General features: G+C 52.9%; 2 protein-coding genes across 2 annotated transcripts in view; one reads left to right on the forward strand and one right to left on the reverse strand.

Annotated features, from left to right (window-relative positions):
* On the reverse strand, positions 1–3,839 carry LOC134808491 (uncharacterized). Its single transcript, XM_063794426.1, has 5 exons — positions 3,681–3,839; positions 3,005–3,412; positions 1,657–1,806; positions 1,394–1,499; positions 1–937 (listed from the first exon to the last, which is right to left on the reverse strand). Exons 1-3 carry the CDS (start codon positions 3,837–3,839, stop codon positions 1,663–1,665), a joined length of 711 nt encoding a protein of 236 aa, XP_063650496.1. The 3' UTR covers positions 1–937; positions 1,394–1,499; positions 1,657–1,662.
* The window catches only part of PLEKHO2 (pleckstrin homology domain containing O2), a 26,128-nt gene continuing 6,888 nt past the window's right edge, over positions 3,696–22,935 (forward strand). Inside the window, exons 1-4 of the mRNA XM_016928365.4 lie at positions 3,696–3,849; positions 10,419–10,568; positions 16,746–16,862; positions 21,719–21,823. Of these exons, the coding sequence (XP_016783854.1) occupies positions 3,838–3,849; positions 10,419–10,568; positions 16,746–16,862; positions 21,719–21,823 (384 nt within the window). The 5' untranslated portion in view covers positions 3,696–3,837. The remainder of the gene's footprint in view (positions 3,850–10,418; positions 10,569–16,745; positions 16,863–21,718; positions 21,824–22,935) is intronic.

Below are 22,935 nucleotides of genomic sequence, written 5' to 3' on the forward strand. Positions count from 1 at the left end.
GAATGGATGAATCAATGAATAAAGAAACCACTCCAAGTCCTGATCCCTCTATCTCTTTTCTAGCTCTTGAATCTATCCTCCACATCTTCGTAACCACTGCTCTGGTTCAGTGGTTCAGCAAGTTGCATTACATCCAACTTGGATTTCTGGAATAATCTACTCAATGGACTACCCTGTCTTTCTTGCCCATATTGCAGTCATGAAAATGAGCTTGTAAGATGAAAATGAGATTGTGTCATACCTCACTTCAAGCTTCAGTAGCCCCCTGCTACTTGCAGGAGGAATTTCAATCCCTTAGGTCAGCACTCAAGGCCTTTAGTGCTCTGGCTCCTGCTGCCTCGTTGGCGGCATCTGACCGAATTCGCCTTCCCCATCCTGCCCCCAACACATATGACCACATAAAGACTGCCTACAATTCACCTAACAAGTCAGGATATTCTACAAGTTCTCACTTTTGTGAGATGTTCTCTTGTCCTGAACTTTCCCTCCGCCCCTATCCAACTAACCCTGCTGGAATACAACTCAACCCCTCCTCTGGGAGCCACTCTCACCACACACCATGTACTTTTTCATCAGAGTCCTTCTCAGGGCTGGGTACCATGTCTGAGGTCTATAATCCCAGCACTTTGGGAGGCCAAGGTGGGAGGATTACTTGAGCCTGGGAGGTTGAGACTGCACTGAGCTGTGATTGCACCACTGCACTCCAACCTGAGTGACGGAGCAAGACCCATATTATTATTTTTTTAAGTGTCCTTATCAGGACTTTTCTACCTTCCTGCTAGTTTGGTTCATCAGCTCTCCAAGGCAGGACCTAGATCTTACGTGGTGTGGTCACACGATGCTGCCCAAAGGAGTCATGTGGAGTCAGGCAGGGTTTGAATCCAGTCAAGTGGCCTTAACCAGGTCATCTAACTTCTTCAAGCCTCAGGTTCCTGATCTGTTCAATGAGGATAACAATTGTATCTATTTCATGGATACTTTCGTGAGGATTAAATGAGATATAGGGAGAGTTTAGAATAGTGAGTAGATAACAGGGGGCCTTACATTCTTTTCAGTGAATAATTGTAGGATGATGCCTTAGAAAGCACCCCCACTTAAGGGGCACTCAGTACACTTTGCAGAATGATTAAATGGTACACACACAAAACAGACCCCCACACCTCCCAAACCTTCAATGACTTCCCATTGCCCTGAGGTTAAAATGTGGTCTCCTCCACACAACCTACAAGGCCCTCTCTGCACAAAGCTGTCTGCTTTTCCAGACTGGCCGCCCTACATACACATGCTGTGCTGTTCATGCCTCCATGCCATTGATTACACGCTGTCCCCTCTCCCTAGAATGCCTGTCCTACCCCTTTGTCCTGGTTCTGGTGCCCCTTCTCTGTGCATTTACCTTCTCATTTAACACTCGGCATTCTCATCTTCTTACATGCCTTTCTCCCCAGTAGAGGACAGGGATCCTGAGCTCTGCCGTTATCTCCCAGCCACTATTGTAGGGACTGACAGACAAAGAAAATAAAATATGTGTTGAATGAAAGCACACAGTATAGAGGCAAAACCAGAGGGTTTTTTGAGCTAGATGGGAAAACTGAGGCCAGAGTAGTTCTCAATGGCTCATTCCTCAAAATGACAGAACTATTTGGATGTCAAACCAACCTGTCCTCACTGCTCTCTCCCTACAAAGGGCTGCTTCTGCGTAACAAAATGAATTTCCCCAGGGTCTCTGGTCTGCTGCAGGTGGAGCATGAGTTTCCAGATACAAGATCTTCTGAGTCCTTGATCATTGGAGTAGAATGCTGCACAGCTCTGCAGATTGAGGGAATAAAACCATGTGGTGGCTGAAAGAGGTTGCTACATATACAGACTATCTCAGATCCTCAGCCTCAATTTTCCTTCATCTTTCCTTCCTTTCTTTCTCTCTTTTTCTTTCCTTTCTTTCTTTCTCTTTTCCCTCCTTGCGTCCCTCCCTCCCTCCCTTCTCTCTCTCTCCCTTTTTTTTTTTGACAGAGTTTCACTCCTGTTGCCCAGACTGGAGTGCAATGGCGTGATCTCAGCTCACTGCAACCTCCGCCTTTCGGGTTCAAGCGATTCTCCTGCCTCAGCCTCTCAAGTAGCTGGGATTACAGGGATGCACCACCTCGCCTGGCTAATTTTGTATTTTTAGTAGAGACGGGGTTTCTCCACGTTGGTCAGGTTAGTCTGAACTCCCGACCTCAGGTGATCAGCCTGCCTCAGCCTCCCAAAGTGCTGGGATTACAGGTGTGAGCCACCGCTCCCGGCTCTCTTTTCTTTCCTTCCTTCCCTCCCTCCTTCCTTCCTCTCTCCTTCCTTTTTTCTTTTCTTTCTTTCCTTCCTTCCTTTCTTTTCTTTTTCTCTTTCCTTTTTTCCTTCCTTCCTTTCTCTTTCTTTTCTTTTTCTCTTTCCTTTTTTCCTTCCTTCCCTCCCTCCTTCCTCTCTCTCTCCTTCCTTCCTTCCTCTTTCTTTTCTTTTCTATTCTTTCTTTTTCTTGACCAGTGTTATAATATCAGCCTCAATTTTCTTCATTCCTTTAGATAAAGGATCCCAGGCCTAGGCATGAGGGAGAAGTGTACCTGCATCTCCTTTCCCCTTGGCCTGGGAGCCCCAGGCTGCCCTTTTCCATACAGGGCTAGAAGTAGCCTGGGAGCCTGAGGGCTGGCAGAAGGCCGTGAAAGGGGAGCTTGGTCGCTGGCACAGCCGCTGCTATGGCAGCCAGAGCCGAAGAAGGTTACCATTGATCTCACATGCACTTAATTTTCCCTTCCTTGGCATGGGACGGGGTTGACCAGGAGAGCTAAGGGGGAGTATGCGTGTGTGTGTGAGAGGGGAGCGGTGCTGCAGGCTGCGATGCAGCCAGTTACTTTCTCTCTCTGGGCCTCAGTTTCTCCAGTGTAAAATGAGGGCGTATGGTATAACTAAAATCATTACTCTCTGCTGGTCCCCACACTCCCACTCTCCAGTAAGGCTGTCAGGGCTGCAAGCTCACCGCGGGATCGGGGGGATGGTCGACCCTCAGATACGGGAGGGATTGAGCGATGCCCAAGGAGAGCAGGAGAACACTGCGCTTGGAGACCCCTGAGAGCCAGGGGCGGGCCGCCCCCTGAAGGGACCCCGGAGTCCCGACTCTCAGCTCCAGCTCTTCCTGTGACACCACCCTCCGGACAGAGACCCAAGCTCCAGGCCCGGCCCCGCCCAGAGGTTCCAGGGAGAAGACCAGGCCACCGCCCACTGCCCGGCGTCGGGGAGGAAAGAGGAGGAGCCTCTGTATGCCCACATCTCTGGCCGCCCAGGGCAGCTCGGCTCGGTCTCGCAACCCCAGCCCACTGGTTCGGAAGACTTCAAAGGCTCCACCGCCAGCGCCCCCAGCGCTCACTCTGTGCGCCCCACCCCAGCCCTGCCCGCGCGCCGCTCCCGCCACCCTCGCCTCAGTCTCTGGGCCGGAAGCCCCCTCCCCTCCCCCGCCGCAGCCCCCTCCTAGTCCCTCTCCCTCCGCCGATGCAGGAAACCTTCTCCGCCCTCTTCCTCCAGTTGCATCTCCGCCCGGCTCCTCCGTCCAGTCTCCAACCCAGGCCCCGCCCCTCCCCACCCATTTCCCGCCCTGGGCCGGGCCCCCGGCCCCACCGCCCCCTCCCCGGCCCCGCCCCGGCCCCCGGAAGCCTCACCCCGCCCCCGGCCCCGCCCCCCCGAAGTTTCTTGGGCCCCCGGCAGCCGGCGGGACAGAACGCGGAGAGTCGCCGCCTGGCCGGCGTAGACGCGGTGGCAGAGCCCGCGCGGCGCTGGAAGCGAGTGGCGGAGCGGCGGGACCTCGGCGGACTCGCCATGGAGGAGGAGGTGAGGGCGGGGCCCGGCGGGGCGTTGGGCTGGGGTCCTCGAGCCCCTCACGGGGATTGCGGTCCTGGGCTCAGGCCCTCGTTCCTGCCCGCCCCACTCCCGCCAGTCTCACCTCAGGAAGAGCCTGGGCAAATGGGGCAGGGGCGAGGGGCTGGATCCATATCGGGGACTTCGCAGACCGCGTCCTCCTTCATTCTCGCTGACTTTCTCACCAGTTGTGGGGCGTCGTGGTTGTTACTGTTCCCATTGGATTGACCAGGAGACTGAGACTCCAGCGAGTTTGATGACTTGCTGAAAGTGGCCTGGGTGACTGGGCTCGAACCCCGATTACCGTGGTCGGATCCTGACTCTGTGTGTGTGTGTGTGTGTGTGTGTGTGTGTCGGATCCTGACTGTGTGTGTGTGTGTGTGTGTGTTGGGGGGTTCCTGTCTCAAGGATCGGATCCTGACTCTGTGTGTGTGTGTGTGTGTGTGTGTGTGTGTGTGTGTTGGGGGGGTTCCTGTCTCAAGGATGTGACCATGCTTTGGTGGCAGGAGGATTGGAGAAGTTGCTTTTTTCTCCCTTGTATAAGTCTCTGTATCTTCCCCCACTCTCTCCCCGCTCCACATCCATCTGAGCAGCTAGCTGTAGGGAAGGAATCGGGAGTCCGGCCCACCTAGGGTCTGATCTTAGTCCCTGCCTTCCCCACCCGAGGGCTGGACCAACTGTGTCCCTGGAGCCTCCTTCTAACCACTCAGAACACTCTTGGCCTGGGATTGGGTCTTGCCCCTGCCCCTGCCCTTTACTTGCAAACTCAGTTCTGCCAGCAGCCGCTTTATCCGAGGGTCCAGCACGCAGCAAGCACTTAATATATGCCTGTGGAATGATTAAGTTAAAATGAGGGGCCTGTTGGGTCTAGAGGAAGGTGAATTTGTTTCTTATCCCCTGAGGGGGTCCCAGCTTCAGCCCCTCTCAGCCCAAGGGAAGGGGCATGTCTTTGCCTCCTTGGATGGGGAGGAAAGATGAAGTTCTCTGCCTTGGGGGAACCCTGGCCAGCTGGGAAGCCCTGAGTGGACCGGACTGCCTGTGTCCCTTCAGTGCCCACCTCCCACTTTCCCAGGGCCATGGATAGGAGCAGCTAGTGGTCCGTCAGGGCTCCCTCTAGGCCAGGCCCTGCCTTTCTGTGGGATGGTAGATAAGTCACTTCCCCTCTCAGCCTTCATTTCCTCTTCTACAAAATATAGTGCCTGTCCTCCTCATACTCCTGGCCTGACAGTGGCCCGTTCTCTCAGTGGGTGAAGGTAGGGGGCAAAGTCAGGCCTCTGTGATTTGCTGCGGTTTCTTTCTGGCTGTTAGGTGGGGCTGCCATCTGCCTGCCCCAGGCCCCTGCTGCAAGGGCTGGGCTCTCTGGCCAGGGCTCCTCCCCTGCTCCCAGAGGATGTGGGTCAGGATTACTCCATCTCCTGATCTGCTCTGGCCCCTAATTAAGGGAAGTTCTCCGGACACCTCCTGGGCCCGGCTCAGCTCTGTACACCCTTGGTCCTGAATCTCTCACATTGTCACTTTCTTTTCTTTTTTTTTTTTTTTTTTTGAGACGGAGTTTCGCTCTTGTTGCCCAGGCTGGAGTGCAGTGGCAAGATATTGGCTCACCGCAACCGCCACCTCCTGGGTTCAAGCAATTCTCCTGCCTCAGCCTCCTGAATAGCTGGGATTACAGGCATGCACCACCACGCCTGGCTAATTTTGTATTTTTAGTAGACATGGGATTTCTCCATGTTGGTCAGGCTGGTCTCGAAGTCCTGACCTCAGGTGATCTGCCTGCCTCGGCCTCCGAAAGTGTTGGGGTTACAGGCATGAGCTATTGCACCCAGCCTATATTGCCACTTTCTGACTCCTAGATGCCCAAAGCTCTCTAAATACCTGGGCCATCTAAGTTCTTGTCCACTTTACCCAAGCCCCTGCAAGCCTCACCCCCACAGCAGGGGCTTCCTTTCCCTACTCCCCTTTGGCATCCCTAACTCTGCTTTCCTCCCACTTCTCCCAGTAGCTTCCGCTTGTTGCACTAGGCCTCAGTGCCCATCTTTGTTTCTCTAAAACACCTCTTAGGTCATAGCCACATGCTCTGCCCCATGATCCCAGGCCATCTTCATCATCTCTTTCACATGGCTGCTTTCAGCCCTCCTGCTAGCTTTCAGCTTCTTCCCTGTGCCCGGCCACCCTGGGCCAAGGTCCCTCAGCCTCAGTGACCTCCTCTATGCAACGGGCGGGCTGGTAGCTCTTGTCAGGCTGAGGCTTGGGGAGGAGATGCTGGTCTGGGCACTGGGCATCTGCCCACCTGTGTGCTCCTGGCCTCGGTTCCTCCTTTGTAAAAGGAAAAGGGTGGGTGATCGAGCAATGTGATGATGTATATTCAAAAGCTGAGAAAACTGCGAATATCAGTGGGGGTATTATTGCTGCCATTGGAGTAAGGGTGGAAATCCTGGACCTAGGCTTTCCCTTCTGTACTCTGGGGCTCTGTCCTCTGCCAGCAGTCATGCCTTTCCCTGGCTTCTAGGCTCTCCACTTGCCCTCACCATCTAGAGACAAGCAGGGCAGTGTCCTGTCCCAGTACTGTTTCTGTCCCATGGAGTAATCTCTTGCCCTTTCTGGGCTGTACTTTCTCTTTCTATAGTAAAGGGGTTGAGGGGGCAGGGGCTTTGATAACCTTTCGTGCCTTGCCTTCTCTGGACCAAGGCGTGTGTCTCTTCCCCTGCTCAGAGCCCTCCCCAAACCCTACCTTCTGCAGGGGTCTCCCAAACGAACCCCAAGCCCTTACCTCATCAGAGAGCTAGGACCGGTGCGTCCCTCTGGTTAAGTGCTATGTCTCTGCCAATAGGCTGGAGCCTCTCAAGCAGGAGATTACCCGCTCCCCACCAGACAGGGGACTTATCTTATACAGGGTCTCTGTTACCCACCTCAGACTGGAAGTTGCCCTGGGGCAGAGCCTGTGCTTCCTCTCTCTCAATGCCCTGGCACAGGACTCTGACACGGTGGATTCTTAGTAGAGTTGGGTCAGAACATCACTGGGTTTTGTCAAAGAGCAAAGGTTGTCATAAGCTTCCTGGGATGTGAGGTGCCAACCAAGTTTCTTCTAGTCTCTGTCTCTCGTAACCTGTGTTGTGGTTCCATCTGTCCCCTTCTGTGTACAGAGTTGAGGTGACCTGGCTTCTTTTTTTTTTTTTTTTTTTTTTAATGAGTGATCCAAGGGAGGCAGGCTGGTGCCTAGGGGTGCCTCAGGAGCTGCTCACAGTGGGCAGGAAAGGGCCTGGGTGAGGAGGGATGGGAGGGGAGAGGGCAAAACAGGAAGAACAGCGGTCAGCTGCTCAGTGAGGAGAGGAGGCCGAGAAACTGGGCTGAGCAGGACAAAACCTCCCCTGTGAACCCTGCCAAGGGGAGGGGCCCCTTATTAAAACTTACTGGGGCATAGCCAGGCCCCCCTGGAGGGAGGGGGTCTGAGGGGCAGGGAAGGGGGCTGGGTGGAGGCAACTAGGACTCTGGCCTCCAGCCAGTCCTCCCCTGGGTGGCTGTTTCTGTGGCTGGGCTGTGGTTCACACCATCTGTAGCCCTTCAGTTGTCCCCTTCTCCATACCAAAGTGCTGTTTCGCCTAGTCCTGCCCTGGTCCCATTCATTCTTCAAGGACCTGGACTTGTTTCTGTAGGTAATCCAGTCACAGTATTCTCTAGGCTACATCAGCCCAGAAGTGACAGTGATCTAGGCACAAGTTCCAGCTGTGGCCCTAGGGAGCTTCCAGAGGGTAGAAAGTTTTCAGGAGAGGTCATGAGTGGAGAGAGTTTAGAAAGGGGTGTGAGATCCCTTGGGGTGGTGGGTGGGTCCCCTGAAAGCAAGAGGCGAGCTTGGAGCTCAGAGGTGGGTGGCTGGGCAACAGCTTCACACTCCACAGACCTCACTGCCTTGTTTAAGAGAAACCAAGAGTCTGCCCATCAGGTGGAAGGCCTGGCAGGGGCTGGTGGTGCTGTCCTTGCTGTTGCCGTTGCAGTAGGAGGGTTGTCAGTGTGAAATGTGGGGGTGGGGTTTCCCATTTCCCTGTTCTTCCCTTCTAGCCCTGGGCCTATGACAGCCTGCAGGGCTCGCTGAAGTAGTGTTAGGGCCCTGGGGGTGTCAGTGGTGATGTGGGGAATGGGAGTTGAGTGCATGATGGAATGGGAGAGCCTTTCCCTTCTTGTCAAAGGGTGCTGAAATCCCTCTTCTCCTGGACAGGGTGGCTCATAATCGGCCAGCCTTCTACTTCCTTGTTCCTATATCCGGGAAGACCTTTTTTTTTTTTTCGGAGACAGGGCCTCATCCTGTTAACCATACAAGAGTCCAGTGGTGCAATCTCGGCTCACCACAACCTCCGCCTTCCTGGCTCAAGCGATTCTCCTGCCTCAGCCTCCTGAGTAGCTGGGATTACAGGCGTGCGTCACCACCGCCCGGCTATTTTTTGTATTTTTAGTAGAGTTGGGGTTTCCCCATGTTGGCCAGGCTGATCTCAAACTCCTGACCTCAAATGATCTGCCCGTCTCGGCCCAAAGTGCTGGGATTACAGGCATGACCCACCATGCCTGTAGAAGAAGACCCTGGGAAGATCATTTGGACCACCCCACTTCCCCATTTCTCTTGCCATCTACAAGTTAGGGAGAGACCCCAAGGTGGGACCCCACATTCCTGGAGCTCCTAGAGATCTGAGGCCAGCAGCTATAGACCAGAAAGGGCTTGTCCTGACTTGGGAACTGGGCCCAGGGAGAGGGTCCCTGAGAGCCAGAGAGGATGGCAGTGACAATAGTAACAATAATGACAGCTGCCGTTTACTAGGTTTAGGGCATCCTGGGAACTGCTCTATATGCTTTGTCTTTACTCAGCAACAAATGTTTATTGAACACTTACTATGTGCCAGTCACTGTCTAGGAACTGAGGGTACAGGAGTGAACAAAACAAAAATCCTGCCCTCGTGGAGTTGGATTCCTTACAACTTCTGCTGTTAGTAGCTGCATTTCACAGATGAAGAAACTGAGGCTCAGAGAGGTTAAGTGGTTTGCTTCAGTCTGCATGACTGCAGCTTCTAAGCCCAGATTCCCCACCACTAGAATGTGCAGTTCAAAAGGGGGTGGGGGCCCACAGTGAGAACCAGGCTGGGGTTCCCCTGCCATGACAGAGACCAGGGAAGCCAGGTCTTCCCAGCTCCTGACAGTGCACCACGCTTACATCTGTCTGGGCTTGTTCTTCCAAAGGCAGCTGTGGCCACAGGATATCCCTGGGGAGAGGCACACCTCTTTTAACTGGGGCCCCTTTTTTGAATTTTATGTAAATTATAACGTAGTCAAAATTAGTCCATGCTAATTTCCTTCTAGCAGCCTCTAGATTCTGACACATTCTTGATCCCCTCCCCTTCACCCCCCACTTCACACTCACGACTCTGGGTACCTATCAGTGAAGCAAAGTGGTTAGCAAAGGGTGTGTATTTTTATTTTCATTTCACACGTACTTCTTGAGCACCCATTATGTGTAAAAGAACAGGGCTGGGTGCTGGGGACCCAGAAGTGGATCTGACCCCAACCTTATTTGGTAGGCATGTATCTGGCACCCAGCCACCCAAGCAGGCAATCAATGAGGCACAAGATGTCAGTAGCTGGCCCCAAGGCTCCAGGGTGTCTACCCAAATCCAAGAGAAGGGCTTGAATTTAACTCCTGTGCCAGCCTGTGGTCAAAGACAGAGTCCTTGGAACCCTCACCAGATGTGGTGGCCACCCTAAGGTCCTTGCCTGGAGTGGGGAGGAGGGGAGAGGAGCCTCCTGCTTTGGGTGGGAAGCGGAAGGGGCTGCAGAGTGGGTTCTCTAGAAGCATAGCGGTAGAGAGGCAGATTGCCACTCAGCCTGCCTGTCCTTCCAATCTTTGTTCTGGGTGGCCTTCCTGGGCCACCCCAACCTGAATTGGGTCCCCCACTGTCCTCTCGCTGCCCTTTGTGTGTTTCCTGTATAGCATTTCACACAGGTTGATGAGTATGCCTGGGTATTTATTTGTTCAGCTCGTATTTTCCCGCACTGTGAGCTCTGAGGACAGAGACTGCCTTACTTTTATTCTCCTGTGATGTTGTAAGCACTCAGTACATTTGTTGACTGATTGAATGAACACATGGAAGCAGAATGGTGGAGTGGGAAAAACGTGGGGTCAGAGAGACCTGCTTTGAATTCTGGCTCTGTCCTCTAGCAGTGGTTTGCCACTCTGTCGAGTCATCCTCCATTCTGAGCTTTAGTTTGCTATGACATGTGGATAATGAGGCTACCATCTTGGAGGGGAGTTGTAAGAGTGAAATGACACTATGTGTATCAAATGTTATACAGTGGCTCAGAGTAAAGTGGCTGCTGCTATTATTGTTGTTATTAGCTCTGATCCTGGGTTAGGAATATCTGCCTTGGGGGTTGTGGGGAAGCTCACATAGGATGATGTCATTAGGTACTTAGCCTAGGGACACATCCCTTGTGTGACCTATGAACCTGTGACCTGTGACCCCATGGTAGCAACCCTCATGGTATGAACTGGTGCTGTGTTACAGGGTGTGAAGGAAGCCGGTGAGAAGCCTCGGGGAGCACAGATGGTGGACAAGGCTGGCTGGATCAAGAAGAGCAGTGGGGGCCTCCTGGGTTTCTGGAAAGACCGATATCTGCTCCTCTGCCAGGCCCAGCTGCTGGTCTATGAGAATGAGGTGAGGACCTGCTTGGCCCTGAGATTGGGGGTTCTGGGACAGGGGCAAAGTGAGGGCATTCAAGTTAGTAGGAGGACCCTGGGTCTGGGGCCAGAAGACCTGCTCTACTTTTGCCATGCTGTGCAACCTTGAGCGAGTACCTAATCCTCTCTTGGGTCTCTGTATATGGGGATAATACCTCCGAGGACAAATCTAGGGTTTCTAGATGAGAGTTCTTTTCTTATTTTTTTAAACTTAATTCTTTTTTTTTTTGGTGATGGAGTCTTGCTCTGTCACCAGGCTGGAGTGCAGTGGCGAGATCTCGGATCACTGCAACCTCCGCCGCCTGGTTCAAGCAATTCCTCTGTCTCAGCCTCCTGAGTAGCTGGGACTATAGGCATGCATGCCACCATGCCCAGCTATTTTTTGTTTTTGAGAAAGAGTCTCGCTCTGTAGCCCAGGCTGGAGTGCAGTGGTGCGATCTCAGCTTACTGCAACCTCCATCTCCTGGGTCCTGGTTCAAGCAATTCTCCTGCCTCAGCCTCCGGAGTAGCTGGGATTACAGGCACGCACCACCATGCCCAACTAATTTTTTGTATTTTAGTAGAGACGGGGTTTCACCATGTTGGCCAGGAGAGTCTCAATCTCTTGACCTCGTGATCCACCCACCTTGGCCTCCCAAAGTGCTGGGATTATAGGTGTGAGCCACCACGCCTGGCCCTCTTTTTTTTTTTTTGAGATGGAGTTTCGCTCTTGTTGCCCAGGCTGGAGTGCAATGGCACGATCTCAGCTCACTGCAACTGCCGCCTCCCAGGTTCAAGCAATTCTCCTGCCTCAGCCTCCCAAGTAGCTGGGATCACATGCGTCAGCTACCACACCCGGCTAATTTTGTATTTTTAGTAGATACAGGGTTTCACCCTGTTGGCCAGGCTGGTCTCGAACTCCTGACCTCAGGTGATCCACCCACCTCCGCCTCCCAAAGTGCTGGGATTACAGGCGTGAGCCTGCGTGCCCAGCCGAGAGTTCTTTGAACTGTATGTGCATCTAGTGTGCAAGTCTTTTCCTGTCCCTGGGCAAGGTTCCATATGAGTGAATGTTATGGAAAACTGAAGCCTGCTCCATTCAGCAGTGGTAGTAGAAATAATAATTAGCAGGCCGGGTGTAGTGGCTTACACCTATAATCTCAGCACTTTGGGAGGCCGAGGCAGGCGGATCACCTGAGGTCAGGAGTTCGAGACCAGCCTGACCAACGTGGAGAAACCCCATCTCTACTAAAAATACAAAATTAGCCGGGTGTAGTGGTGCATGTCCGTAATGCCAGCTACTCAGGAGGCTGAGGCAGGAGAATCACTTGAACCTGGGAGGTGGAGGTTGCAGTGAGCCGAGATCACGCCATTGCACTCCAGCCTGGACAACAAGAGTGAAACTCCATCTCAAAAAAACAAAAAAATAATAAGTAGCACTCGTACTTGTTTGGAGATATGCTCTTACATATCTCCCTATGACAAATCGCAATAGTCCCATGAGAGTGGTCATCATGTTAGATTTTTACAGAAGAGGATACTGAGGCTCAGGGTGACAAGATGACTGTTCAGCATCTCCCAGTGAATGGAGGAGTTAGGTCTAGAAGCAAGTCCAGCGTGCTTTCTACCAAGAGACGCCAGCAAGTAAACTCCAAAACTTATTTTTGTTAGAAAATCTCTAAAATATGTTAAATATTCTCTGCTTTCTTCAACAGAAGATTCTGGCCTAAATAAAATCTTTCCCTGGTAGCTCAGTGTCATCACCTGTCAGACCCACCTGCAGAGTGGGTTCTCTAGATGCACAGGGGTAAAGAGGCAGATTGCCTCTCTGTTTTGAACTGGCAGGAGGCTGTACTTCTCATCTTTTCTTTCTCCTTTAACATCAAGCTGCTGGTTGCAACTTCTGCTGTCCTTGTGCCTCGAATAGCCCTCACTTCTTCCCACTTCAGATGCTTGTTCCCCTTCTGATTTCAGCAGGCTTGGGATTTGGACAACCAAGGATGCTAAGCTTGCGTGTTAACTAAGAGTCAATTAAGATGTAGGTGAAGACTTGAGGAAGAAAAGTGGTTTTTCCTTGTAGATGCTATTTGTGTGCTGTGGTTGAGGCTATCAGAGGGCCCATCCACTGAAAACAGGGTAGCAATATATGCCTTTGACAAATGAAATACCTGGGGAAGAATTGGCCTGGGGGCAGAAGGGGGAGCCTGCCTCTTCCTCATCCACCTCTCCCAGCCTGCCTCAGGCTATCTTGGCAAATTCACAGTTGTCCCAGGACAAGAAAGATTAGGCAACCTGGATCCAAAGTGTTTAAAGGAGCTGCCTCGGAGAAACACCTTGTCTGACCTACCTGAGTTGCTGGCTCGTGGAGTTTGTTTGGGTGTCAGAGAAGCAGTGGGAAGAGGGCAAGGGAATGAGGGTGCGTAGACAGCACCCCCAGATGTTCTCTACTGCTGCTCCCACCAAAATAGGATGTGCCACAGTTGAGAATGAGGCAGCAGGGGGACCTTTTTTCCAATAAAGGGGGTTGTCACAGCTTCTTCCAGTGCCAGCTGCCATGAGATTTAAGTGACAGGCTTCAGCTGTCAGCCTGTCAGGTACTGTCAGACTTGTCCTAAACTGCCTCTCTGCATCTGGCCACAGCTGGGAAGCAGGAAGGATTTCACATCTCCCAAACATGAAAAATCTAAATCATGCTTTTTTTCCCTTGTTTGAAAAAGATTGCTATTAAAAATGTAAATGCAATTTCAGGAACTTAGCACTTAGGGGTGGGGGAGCTTGGCCCTGGAGTAGGAATTGAGAAATGCTTATTAGCTCAATTCCTCTTTCTGATGTAAGGAACTAGGCGAATGCGAATGGCTCTTGGCTGTTTCTTTGCTGTCAGAGAGGCTGACATTCCAAAGATGCTTCCCTCACCCATTGCCTGCTGGTTTATCCGTTTTTCTGAGCTGCAGAAGAGCTGGGATGATTCAGCGTCTTGGGGTGGGGTGGAGAGGAGACCCAGGACAGACAGCTGTTGGGAGCTTAATGGTAGAGGTGGATGGACTTTTTGTTCCCAGGCAGAGGAGGGTGTATTCGGGCCAGTGGCGGTCCAGTTAGTGGAGGCCTGTGGACACGGGGCAAGTAAGCTGCTCTCTCTCAAGCAATGATTCTTCCCCGGGCAGTTTCCCTGCTCCAGATTCCCGGGGAGGAGGAGACTTCCTGAGTTCTCAATCTGGACAAGGCACTCAGAAAACTGGTCCTACATATGTTCTGCTTGAGGGCTGCTGCTTGTAGGGTGCAGTTGGGGGAACAGAAGGATAAGCAGATAGATACACAGAGAATGGGGTAGAGAAAGATGGCCAAGCAGGGAGTCAGGACTGTGTTTTCCCATGGCAGGACTCGGCTCCTAGCACCTCATAGGGTGTCTGCATCTTGCAGGTGTTTTGTAGATGTTTGCATCCCCCTGGCAGTAAATGATGGGATGGAGAGCACTCAAGTTCAGGGGTTCATGGTTGGGGGCAGGGGAGTTTCTCAGAGCAAGAGGATTTTTCTGGTCCATCTGTTTAGTTGAGGAATCTGGAAGGTACTGGAGGCTAGAGATTGGAAAGGGATGTATGGATGGAAGCAAAAATGAGAAAAGATACTTGATTTAACCTGGTTGGGAGAGATAAGGCCACCTTGGCCATCTCTTCCCCTTTCTCTGAGGGGCTGACGAGAGAGTCGATTAGTAGTTATCCACATTAGATATACAGTCATCTGCTTTAAAATATCCTGAGGTCTGGGCCTTGCACCCCAAGAGATTGTGGTATAATTGGTCTGGGATGTCGCCTGGGCATTGGGGTTTTTAAAAGCTCCCAGGTGCCACCAAGGCTAAGAACCTCTGGTGTAGAGCAGTGGTTCTTTTTTTTTTGAGAAGGAGTCGCCCTCTGTCACCCAGGCTGGAGTGCAGTGGTGCTATCTCGGCTCTCTGCAGCCTCCGCCTCGTGGGTTCAAGCGATTCTCCTGCCTCAGCCTCTTGAGTAGCTGGGACCACAGGCTCATGCCACCATGCCCAGCTAATTTTTGTATTTTTAGTAGAGACGGGGTTTCATTATGTTGGCCAGGCTGGTAGCAGTGGTTCTTAACTGTTTGCATCCAGGCCAGGCTTGGTGGCTCATGCTTGTAATCCCAACTCTTTGGGAGGCTGAGGCAGGTGGATCACTTGAGGTCAAGAGTTCGAGACCAGCCTGGCCAACATGGTGAAACCATGTCTCTACAAAAATTAGCCGGGCATGGTGGTAGGCACCTGTAATCCCAGCTACTCGGGGGGCTGAGGCCGGAGAATCGCAGGAACCCAGGAGGCAGAGGTTGCAGTGAGCCGATATCATGCCACTGCACTCCAGCCTGAGCGACAGAGTGAGACTCTGTCTCAAAAAAACAAAAAACAAAAAAAATTCCCATCCATCAAAATCCCTGGGGGCTAGTTAGAACGCAGATTGCCAGGCCCACCCTCTTAGGTGTAATGATTGAGTGGGGATGAGGCCTGGGAGTTTGCATTTCTTTTTCTTTTTCTTTTTTTTTTTTTTTTGAGACAGAGTCTCGCTCTGTTGCCCAGGCTGGAGTGCAGTGGAGTGATCTTGGCTCACTGCAAGCTCCGCCTCCTGGGTTCACGCCATTCTTCTGCCTCAGCCTCCCAAGTAGCTGGGACTACAGGTGCCCGCCACCACGCCCGGCTAACTGCCCGGCTAATTTTTTTTTGTATTTTTTTTAGTAGAGATGGGGTTTCACTGTGTTGGCCAGGATGGTCTCGATCTCCTGAACTCGTGATCTGTCCGCCTCGGCCTCCCAAAGTGCTGGGATTACAGGTGTGAGCCACCGCACCCAGCCGGGAGTTTGCATTTCTAACAAGCTCTCAGGTGGTGCTAATGCTGCTGGCCTAGGTCCCAACCTTGGAGGACCCCTCATGCAGAGCAACCTACTGCCTGTGACTGGAAGGAGTGTGCTGTGCTGGAAAGGGCCCTGGCCTGGGAGTCAGAGGCTGTGGTTTGAGTTGGGGCCCTGCCCCTTATATTTGAGTCTGTGTGCCTAGGGCAAATCCCTTCACCTCCAGGCCTCATTCTTTCCTTCTAAAATGAGGCAGATATGGGGCTGCAGGCTTTCAGGGTTATTGTGAGGTTCAGAGACTCAGGGATGCAGAAGTGCTCACTAAGTGTCAGATTTCTTCTGTTAAACATCAGCAAGGGTTTCCTTAACTTTTTGGCCCGTCCCAGGGTGGTGTACCCTCCCCCACCAAAGGATCTGCTTCTGCTTCCCTGGACTCTCCTGGATGACAGAGTGCCACACCCAGGAAGTTGTTCCAGTTGGGTCTTCCCTGGAAGAGGACCAGTTGACCACCACTGAGGGAGGAGCTTTTCCCAGGCAGCTTGCTGGACAGGCACCTGATGGGTGGAGCCTGTGGAGAAAACACTCAAATGTCAGGAGTGGTGGGCAGGAAGACAGTCTGGCTGGTGTCCAGAGATGGCCGGGAAGAGGGTGGGCACTGTTCTGGCCGCTGGCCCTCCTAATGATGAGGACTCCGAGTGGTGGGGTGGGGATGGGATGCGCTTCAAGGAGCCCTTGCCTCTTGCTTGTATGTAGCCTGCAGCCTTGGATGAGGTGCTGCTTTCCCAAGCCAGGGCTCCGCAGGGGGTGATGCTGAGTGAGGAGCACAATTCAGGATGGCTGTGCTGAAGGCAGGGCATGTAGCCCCAAATTTGCCTTGTTCACACTTCCCTCTGGCTCTTCCTGGAAAGTCGTTGTTGTCCCCCGTCCCCATCCCACTCCCTGCCTGCCATTTTGTGGCATCCTGCATTCTTCTTCTGGCTTTCTCTTCCACAGATCTCTGCCTGGCCTCTGGGCATGGCTGGACCCCAGACAGCCTTTTCTTATCCTCTCTAGCTTCCCCTCTGTTTCCTCCTCTGGCCTTAGGCACATACGCGCCTCTGGGCTATGTGCCCGTCTCCCATCTGGATGGGGAGCCTTGTGGGCATCCCTCCAGCCAGCATGCACTTGCCAGGGTCTGGACACCACATCTTGGTGACTGATTGGCAGCCTGAGGTCCTCCCTCTAACCAAGTGATGTCCTCGCTGAGTGGGATCAGGGTCTGGGACATGAGTAGTTGAGGGTAGTGGTGGGTCTGACTGTCACCAGCTCATGTCCCTTCTGTCTCCCTCCCCAGGATGATCAGAAGTGTGTGGAGACTGTGGAGCTGGGCAGCTATGAGAAGTGCCAGGACCTTCGTGCCCTCCTCAAGCGGAAACACCGCTTTATCCTGCTGCGATCCCCAGGGAACAAGGTAGGGCGATGCCTGCTGCTGCCCCATCTCCCTCTAGCCCAGAGTCGGCTTGGGAGGCCTAAGCAGGTTTAAGGCAGGCCTGGCCCCTTGAAAAAGCCTGTTTTCCGTTGCGTGTGGCTGAGGCTCAGCCCTAGCAGCCACCATAGGTCAGACCTTTGCTCGTTTTGTCTTGGAATCTTCCAAGCCCCTAGTTGATAAGAGATGCACTTAGGGCTCTGTTGAGAGACCTCTGCTCCCCTTTTCCTCTTGCAGGCCCAGGGCCTCCATCCCAGGCTGTAGTTGGAAAGTAGCCTTTGGGAGGTGGGGCACTTGGCTGTACCCCAGACCCTGGGGGAGGCCCAGGGCTGAGGCAGTAGAGCTGTGATTGAGGCCTCCACCCTGCCAGGCCTCAACACCGTGATGCAGCCTGGGGCAGAGGGGGAGTGTGTGGCCTCCCTTCATCCCAGGCCTTTGTGGGTGGGCCCACCCTGGACTCAGGACTAGGAGGCCTGCAGCCCCCCAGCTTTCCTCCCCTTGCACTTCCCTTTCTTGGCTGTAGCTGGGGAAGGTCCCTGGCTTGAGAGAGTCTTTCCCTGGGACATGCTGTGTATACAGATGAAGTTTGCTGTTTGCACCACATTTCTCTGGCGGGGAGTCTGGTGGGTGTTGACACATGGTGTAGCTTCACAGATGTCAGGAGCGAGTTCAGATTTGAGACTGGCATGCACAGCACCTCTCGCCAGCTTGCACCCATCTGCGGCTGGGCCATTCCTTGCCTTGTCCTCTGCATGTCATGTGGAGCCTCGCAGAATAGGGCTGAGTCACAGAGGCTGGGGGTTGGGGAGCAAGTCTGGTCTGGGCCTGCTGGAGGCCATTCTGTTTCTCCCCCAGCTTTAGGGGATAGGATCCCAGTCCTCTGCAGACCCTGAAGACCACAATGCTTTACTCATTGACCCTTTGTCCTACTGTGCAGGGGGTGGGGGCACAGAAGCAACCAAGATAGCAGTGGAGGGGGCTGTGGAGCTGTGATACTGGGGAGCTGGAAGTGTATCCCAGGGTAGGGGCTGGTATAATTATAGTGTTATGAGGGCTCATGGGACTGGGCCCAGGTTTCACTTGACATCTGCTGCTTAGGGCTCTTTGAGGACAAAAAGAGTCACATTTTAATCTTTTCAAGGCCTGGAGCCCCTACCCTGTCCTGGAGACCCACTTCCTTCCTGAGTGGGCGCTGTATATGTGGATGTGTGTTTGAGAGAGATGAGATGCAAAGTATGTTCTGTGTGAAGATCTGCCACCTGTGTGTCTGGCCCTTGTGTGTGTATCTTTTTTTAATGCAGGTGAGTGCTCACCTGGCCGTGTGTCTGTCTGGGTGTGTGTCTTAGTGTGCTATGTGGATGTGGGATGGAGGGGGACCTAGCCTCTCTGGCCTCTGCCTGTGCTGTTCTGTGGGCCATCTCTTCCCCAGCTCTGAGAATCAGCTGGTGATAGACTAGGTGGGCTTGGCTCAGCTCAGGGTGGGACATCACCTTCAGAGAAGCCTGTTTGTGCAGCTGTGTTCTCAGCTGCTTCAGCCAACACCCTCCCTACCAGCCCCCAACCCTGCAAGAATTTAGGCTGGCTCTGAGAACAGGACAAGAATTTAGGCTGGCTCTGAGAACAGGAGATGGGGCTGTGGAGCAAGTGGTGGGTGCTGCGGATGAAACAGTGCATCCTGGTTCCAGCTCAAGGGTCCCTGACCCTCCCCACCCCAGGAGCTCACACAGATTGGGGCTCTCCAGAGGTCAGTTGGTGGACCTGGCCCAGGGCACCACATTCCCACATCCTCTCACCCTCCTTTCTCAGCAGCCTGGGTGTTCCCCGTCCTCAGTGAGGCCTCCAGCCGGCCAGGAGGTCACATGACCCTGGCTGTCTGGTCCTGAGGCCGCCTTTTTTCCCCTCTAATCAAATAAACAAAGACTCCAATGTCTTACATGCCCCTCTCCCCCTGCTTCTCCAGCCCCACACCCCTGCCCATGAGGTCACAGGCAGACGCTGCCAGGAAGCAGGGTGGCCACTGCTGGGCCTTGCTGCCCTGCTGGTCTCAGCCAGCTTGGCCCTTTCCTCTTTCCTGCCTCCTCTCTTCCCCTCCCACTTTTTTCCTCTCTGCCATTTTGTCCTTAACCTTTTCCCAGGCCTTGTGGGCCTAGTCTGTGGCCAGTCCTGTTAGCATCTAAGCTCCTAGCAGTGCCTGTGTCCCTGGGGCTTCTTGGAAGTTCTCAGGGCAGGGACCTGTACAGCCTGTGGCCCTTCAGGATGGTTTTTGGGGAGAGGCACAGCTTCTTGGTATTCTTATTTTTTGAGACAGGATCTCACTCTGTCACCCAGGCTGGAGTGTAGTGGCATTATCTCAGCTTGCTGCAACTTCTGCCTCCTAGGCTCAGGTGATCCTCCCACCTCAGCTTCTGAGTAGCAGGGACTGCAGGCACGTACCGTCATGCCTGGCTAATTTTCATATTTTTTGTAGAGATGGGGTCTCGCTATGTTGCCCAGGCTGGTAACTTCTTGGTATTCTAATTGTTTCTATTGTGGTCATCCTTGTGGAATGCCTGGCTCGTTCAGCCAGATACAGGGTTCCTTAGGAGGGTGGAGCTGGGTCCTGTTTAACCTTGTCTTCCTTCTCCTGTGGGAGCCTTTTGGCTTGCACAATAGGTCTTCTCTGAGGCCATTTCTGCTTCTCACAAGGGAGCAGAAGAGAGCCGAGGCAGCCTGCTTCAGGTGGGCTGGGCCAGTGGGGAAGGAGCTGCAGTTTGGGCTGGGTCCAGTGGTTCTGTTCTTGTCCCTTTGAGGTCCAGAGTAATGAAGTGAGTAGAACTTGGTAATCTGACTTCTAGGCCTGCTCTTCTCTGGCCTCCTCTTGTTCCATTGGCTCTTGAGTTCAGCTGTACACTTTTCAAGCTCCCTGGATGCTAAATCCTGTACCATGCAGGGGTCACACCAGCTCTTTAGCCTGTGAATAGGAGGAGCAGCTGGGTAGAAGGGCTGGCCCCAGACTCCCTTTCTAGCAGGTCCCGTCACAGAGTTGGGTGGCCTTAGCGACCCCAGATGCAGTGTGGTCTGTCTCTGAGCCCCCAGCAGCCCTGATGGCTGAGCTGAGGCAGTTGCCAAGGTGCCCTGGGGTTTTGGACTTAACTGAAGATCTGCTTCCAGGATCAAATTTACCCTGGTCATGCAAATGAGCATTTGGCTGTGCCTGGCATGGTGGGGGTGGGACCCAGGGCCCTGCATGAGGAGGAGGCAGTGGCAGCCAGGAGGAAATTATATAATGAGGATGCTGAGGGGGCCAGGCCGACCTCGGTGTTACATAACTGGAGAGTGGAGGGAGGGGAGGTACTATCTAACACCAGGTTGGAGGATGGGCAAGCTGGCGACCGCCAACAAAGAACTAGGGCATCTTGAGGTCAGAGAGTAGGCAGTGGTCCAAAAACGGTGAGGGAAGGAAACTTGAGCCAGTTCATTAATTTTTTGGCTCATTCATTCAAGAACTATTTACTGAGCACCTACTATGTGCCAGTCCCTGCTTTTAATCATGTTTAATTTCCTCATAATTGCTTGGTAGTAGGCAGTGTTATCCCATCTTACAGGCGAGGAAACAAACTGTTTTGTCCAGAGGGAAGGCAATGGTGCTAATTCCTATTACTGAGTATTCACTCTGCCTAGCTCCAGATTTAGTACTTTAGATATATCTTTTTTCCCTCAATTAAAAAATAAAAAACTGTGGTCAAAAAAAATTTACCATCTTTTCCAGTTTGAAATTGCACAATTCAGCGGCATTAAATACATTCATGGTGTTGTACAGCTATCACCACCATCCATCACATAACTCTCCATCGTGTAAAACTAAAACTCTATGCCCATTAAATAATAATGCCCCATTGCCCCTCTCCCCAGCCCCTGGCAACCACCACTCTCCTCTCTGTCTCTATGATTTTGACAACTCTAGGTACCTCATATAGGTGGAATTGTGCAGTTTTTGTCTTTTTGTGTCCAGCTTATTTCACTTAGCACAATGTTTTCAAGGTTCATCCCTGTTGTAGCATGTGTCAGATTTTTCTTCCTTTTTAAGGCTGGCTGATAATCCATTGTACGTATGGACCACATTTTGCTTATCCATTCGTCTGTCAGTGGACACTGAGGTTGCTTCCACCTTTTGGCTGTTGTGAACAATGCTATGAGCATGGGTGTACAAATTGGATACATCATTTTAAAAATGATCTTCATGGCTCCATGAGGCAGGTTCTGGTGGTATTCTCTTTTACAGTTGAAGAAACTGAGGCCTGAGGTCAGACACCTGTAAGTGGTGGACTGTCCTGCTCAGAGGCCCTACTGCCTTGTCCACTGCGTGAGGCAGCCCCTCAGTTTCCATGACCTCACTCCTTCCTCTCATTTCCTGTCTGGCCATTGGGCCTGGCAGGGTCAGGGTTCTCTGAGCCACCCTCTGATTCTAACAGGAGCTCAGAGCTCCTACCTGAATTGGGAAAGGACTCATGGGTGGTGTGGGGTGGGTTTGAATGTAGACTGGGGCTATTCCTACTTTTCAGAGTAAACGGAAGCCCAGAGCCCAGGCAGCTGGCCTGGGGGAGTCCCATGGAGCTGGACCAGATCCGGGCTCTTTCCACAAGGCCAGGCTGATTCGAATCTAGACCCAGCTGCATACTGGTGGGCAGTGGGGAGGGCTTCTCTGTGAGATCTTTCCCTTTCCTGGCCCAAAGCCCCAGTGTCATACTTACTGTGGGGTCATTTTGGTTTGACTTTGGGATCTAGGTAAGGAAGCCTCCTTAAGATGCCAAATGTGAGCTTTGTTAAACATCTGCCATCTACTCCATCCATCTTGCCCACAGGTCAGCGACATCAAATTCCAGGCACCCACCGGGGAGGAGAAGGAATCCTGGATCAAAGCCCTCAATGAAGGGATTAACCGAGGCAAAAACAAGGCTTTCGATGAGGTGCGATGCAGTCTGTGGACATGGACAGCTCTGTGTCTCCTTTCCCACTGCGTGTGATCTAGGAGAGGACCCTGCCCCTCCTTACCCCAGACTACCCCTTGATTATGTCACTGCTATGGGGCATTGTTGTTACCTTCTATAGTCCTCACTACAGCCCCTCATAGTAGGTGGTGCTGTCCTTGTTTTACAGATGAAATGGAGGCCTAAGGAAATTAAGTAACTTGTCTTAAACTGGAAAGCAGATAAGTGGTGGGCTGGAACTAGACTGGTGGCAGCATGCATCCTTTCTAAGCCTGGCCTCAGCTGGAAGCAGCAGGTGGGCCCAGGCCAGAGAGTGCTGCAGAGTGAGCCAACAGCTCCCTTTTCAGTTTGACCATGAAGTCCAGGGCAGGCTGGCTCTCAGCTCTGGGCCTCCCTCTCTGTCTGCAATGACCATTCAGCCCTGCAGACCTCAGCCCCCTGTGCTGTACTGGGGACTGTGGCAACAGTAGCCACAGTCTGGCTTGGGGCAGGCAGAGCATCCCATGGGGCCAGGATCTCCTAGGAAGATTTGTCTTTGACATCATGGATCTTTGGTTATTTGGGCTAAAATGGACCTGGGGGCCACCTACAGTGATGCCTTGGATTATGTCAAGGAGCAAATCTTCCCAAGCAAGTCCCCTCTTAATACCCAGGTTCCCCGACTCCCAGCCCATAGCTCCTATGTCGTGTCCTGTGTTACATGTCACGCTCAGCCCTTCACTACCTAGGGGAAAAGTGTCCCCATTCCACGGGAGAGGGATGATGGGACATATCATAGATATTGGGGGAGGCCATAGGAGCCATGGGCTGGGCCTCAGCCCGCAGTCCGCTCCTCCACTGAGGGACAGAGGGACAGAGGGACAGAGACAGCTGGAGTCACATGTGGGCCTGAGCCCCCACTCCCCATCATAGGGCCAGGCTGCTCCAGGGTTCTGAGTCTGGACCTCCCATGTGACTCTTACTCTGAGACTTCCCAGCCAGTCCTGACCCCTTCTGTTACCCTCAAAGAGAAGACGCTGCCCTCCAGGCTCCCAGACTCAAGGGGCAGAGGCCCTGCTCTCTCCCTGGGCTCTCTCCAGGGGTCCTGGGAG

This window comes from Pan troglodytes, chromosome 16 (assembly GCF_028858775.2).
Source record: "Pan troglodytes isolate AG18354 chromosome 16, NHGRI_mPanTro3-v2.0_pri, whole genome shotgun sequence".
Lineage (NCBI taxonomy): Eukaryota > Metazoa > Chordata > Mammalia > Primates > Hominidae > Pan > Pan troglodytes.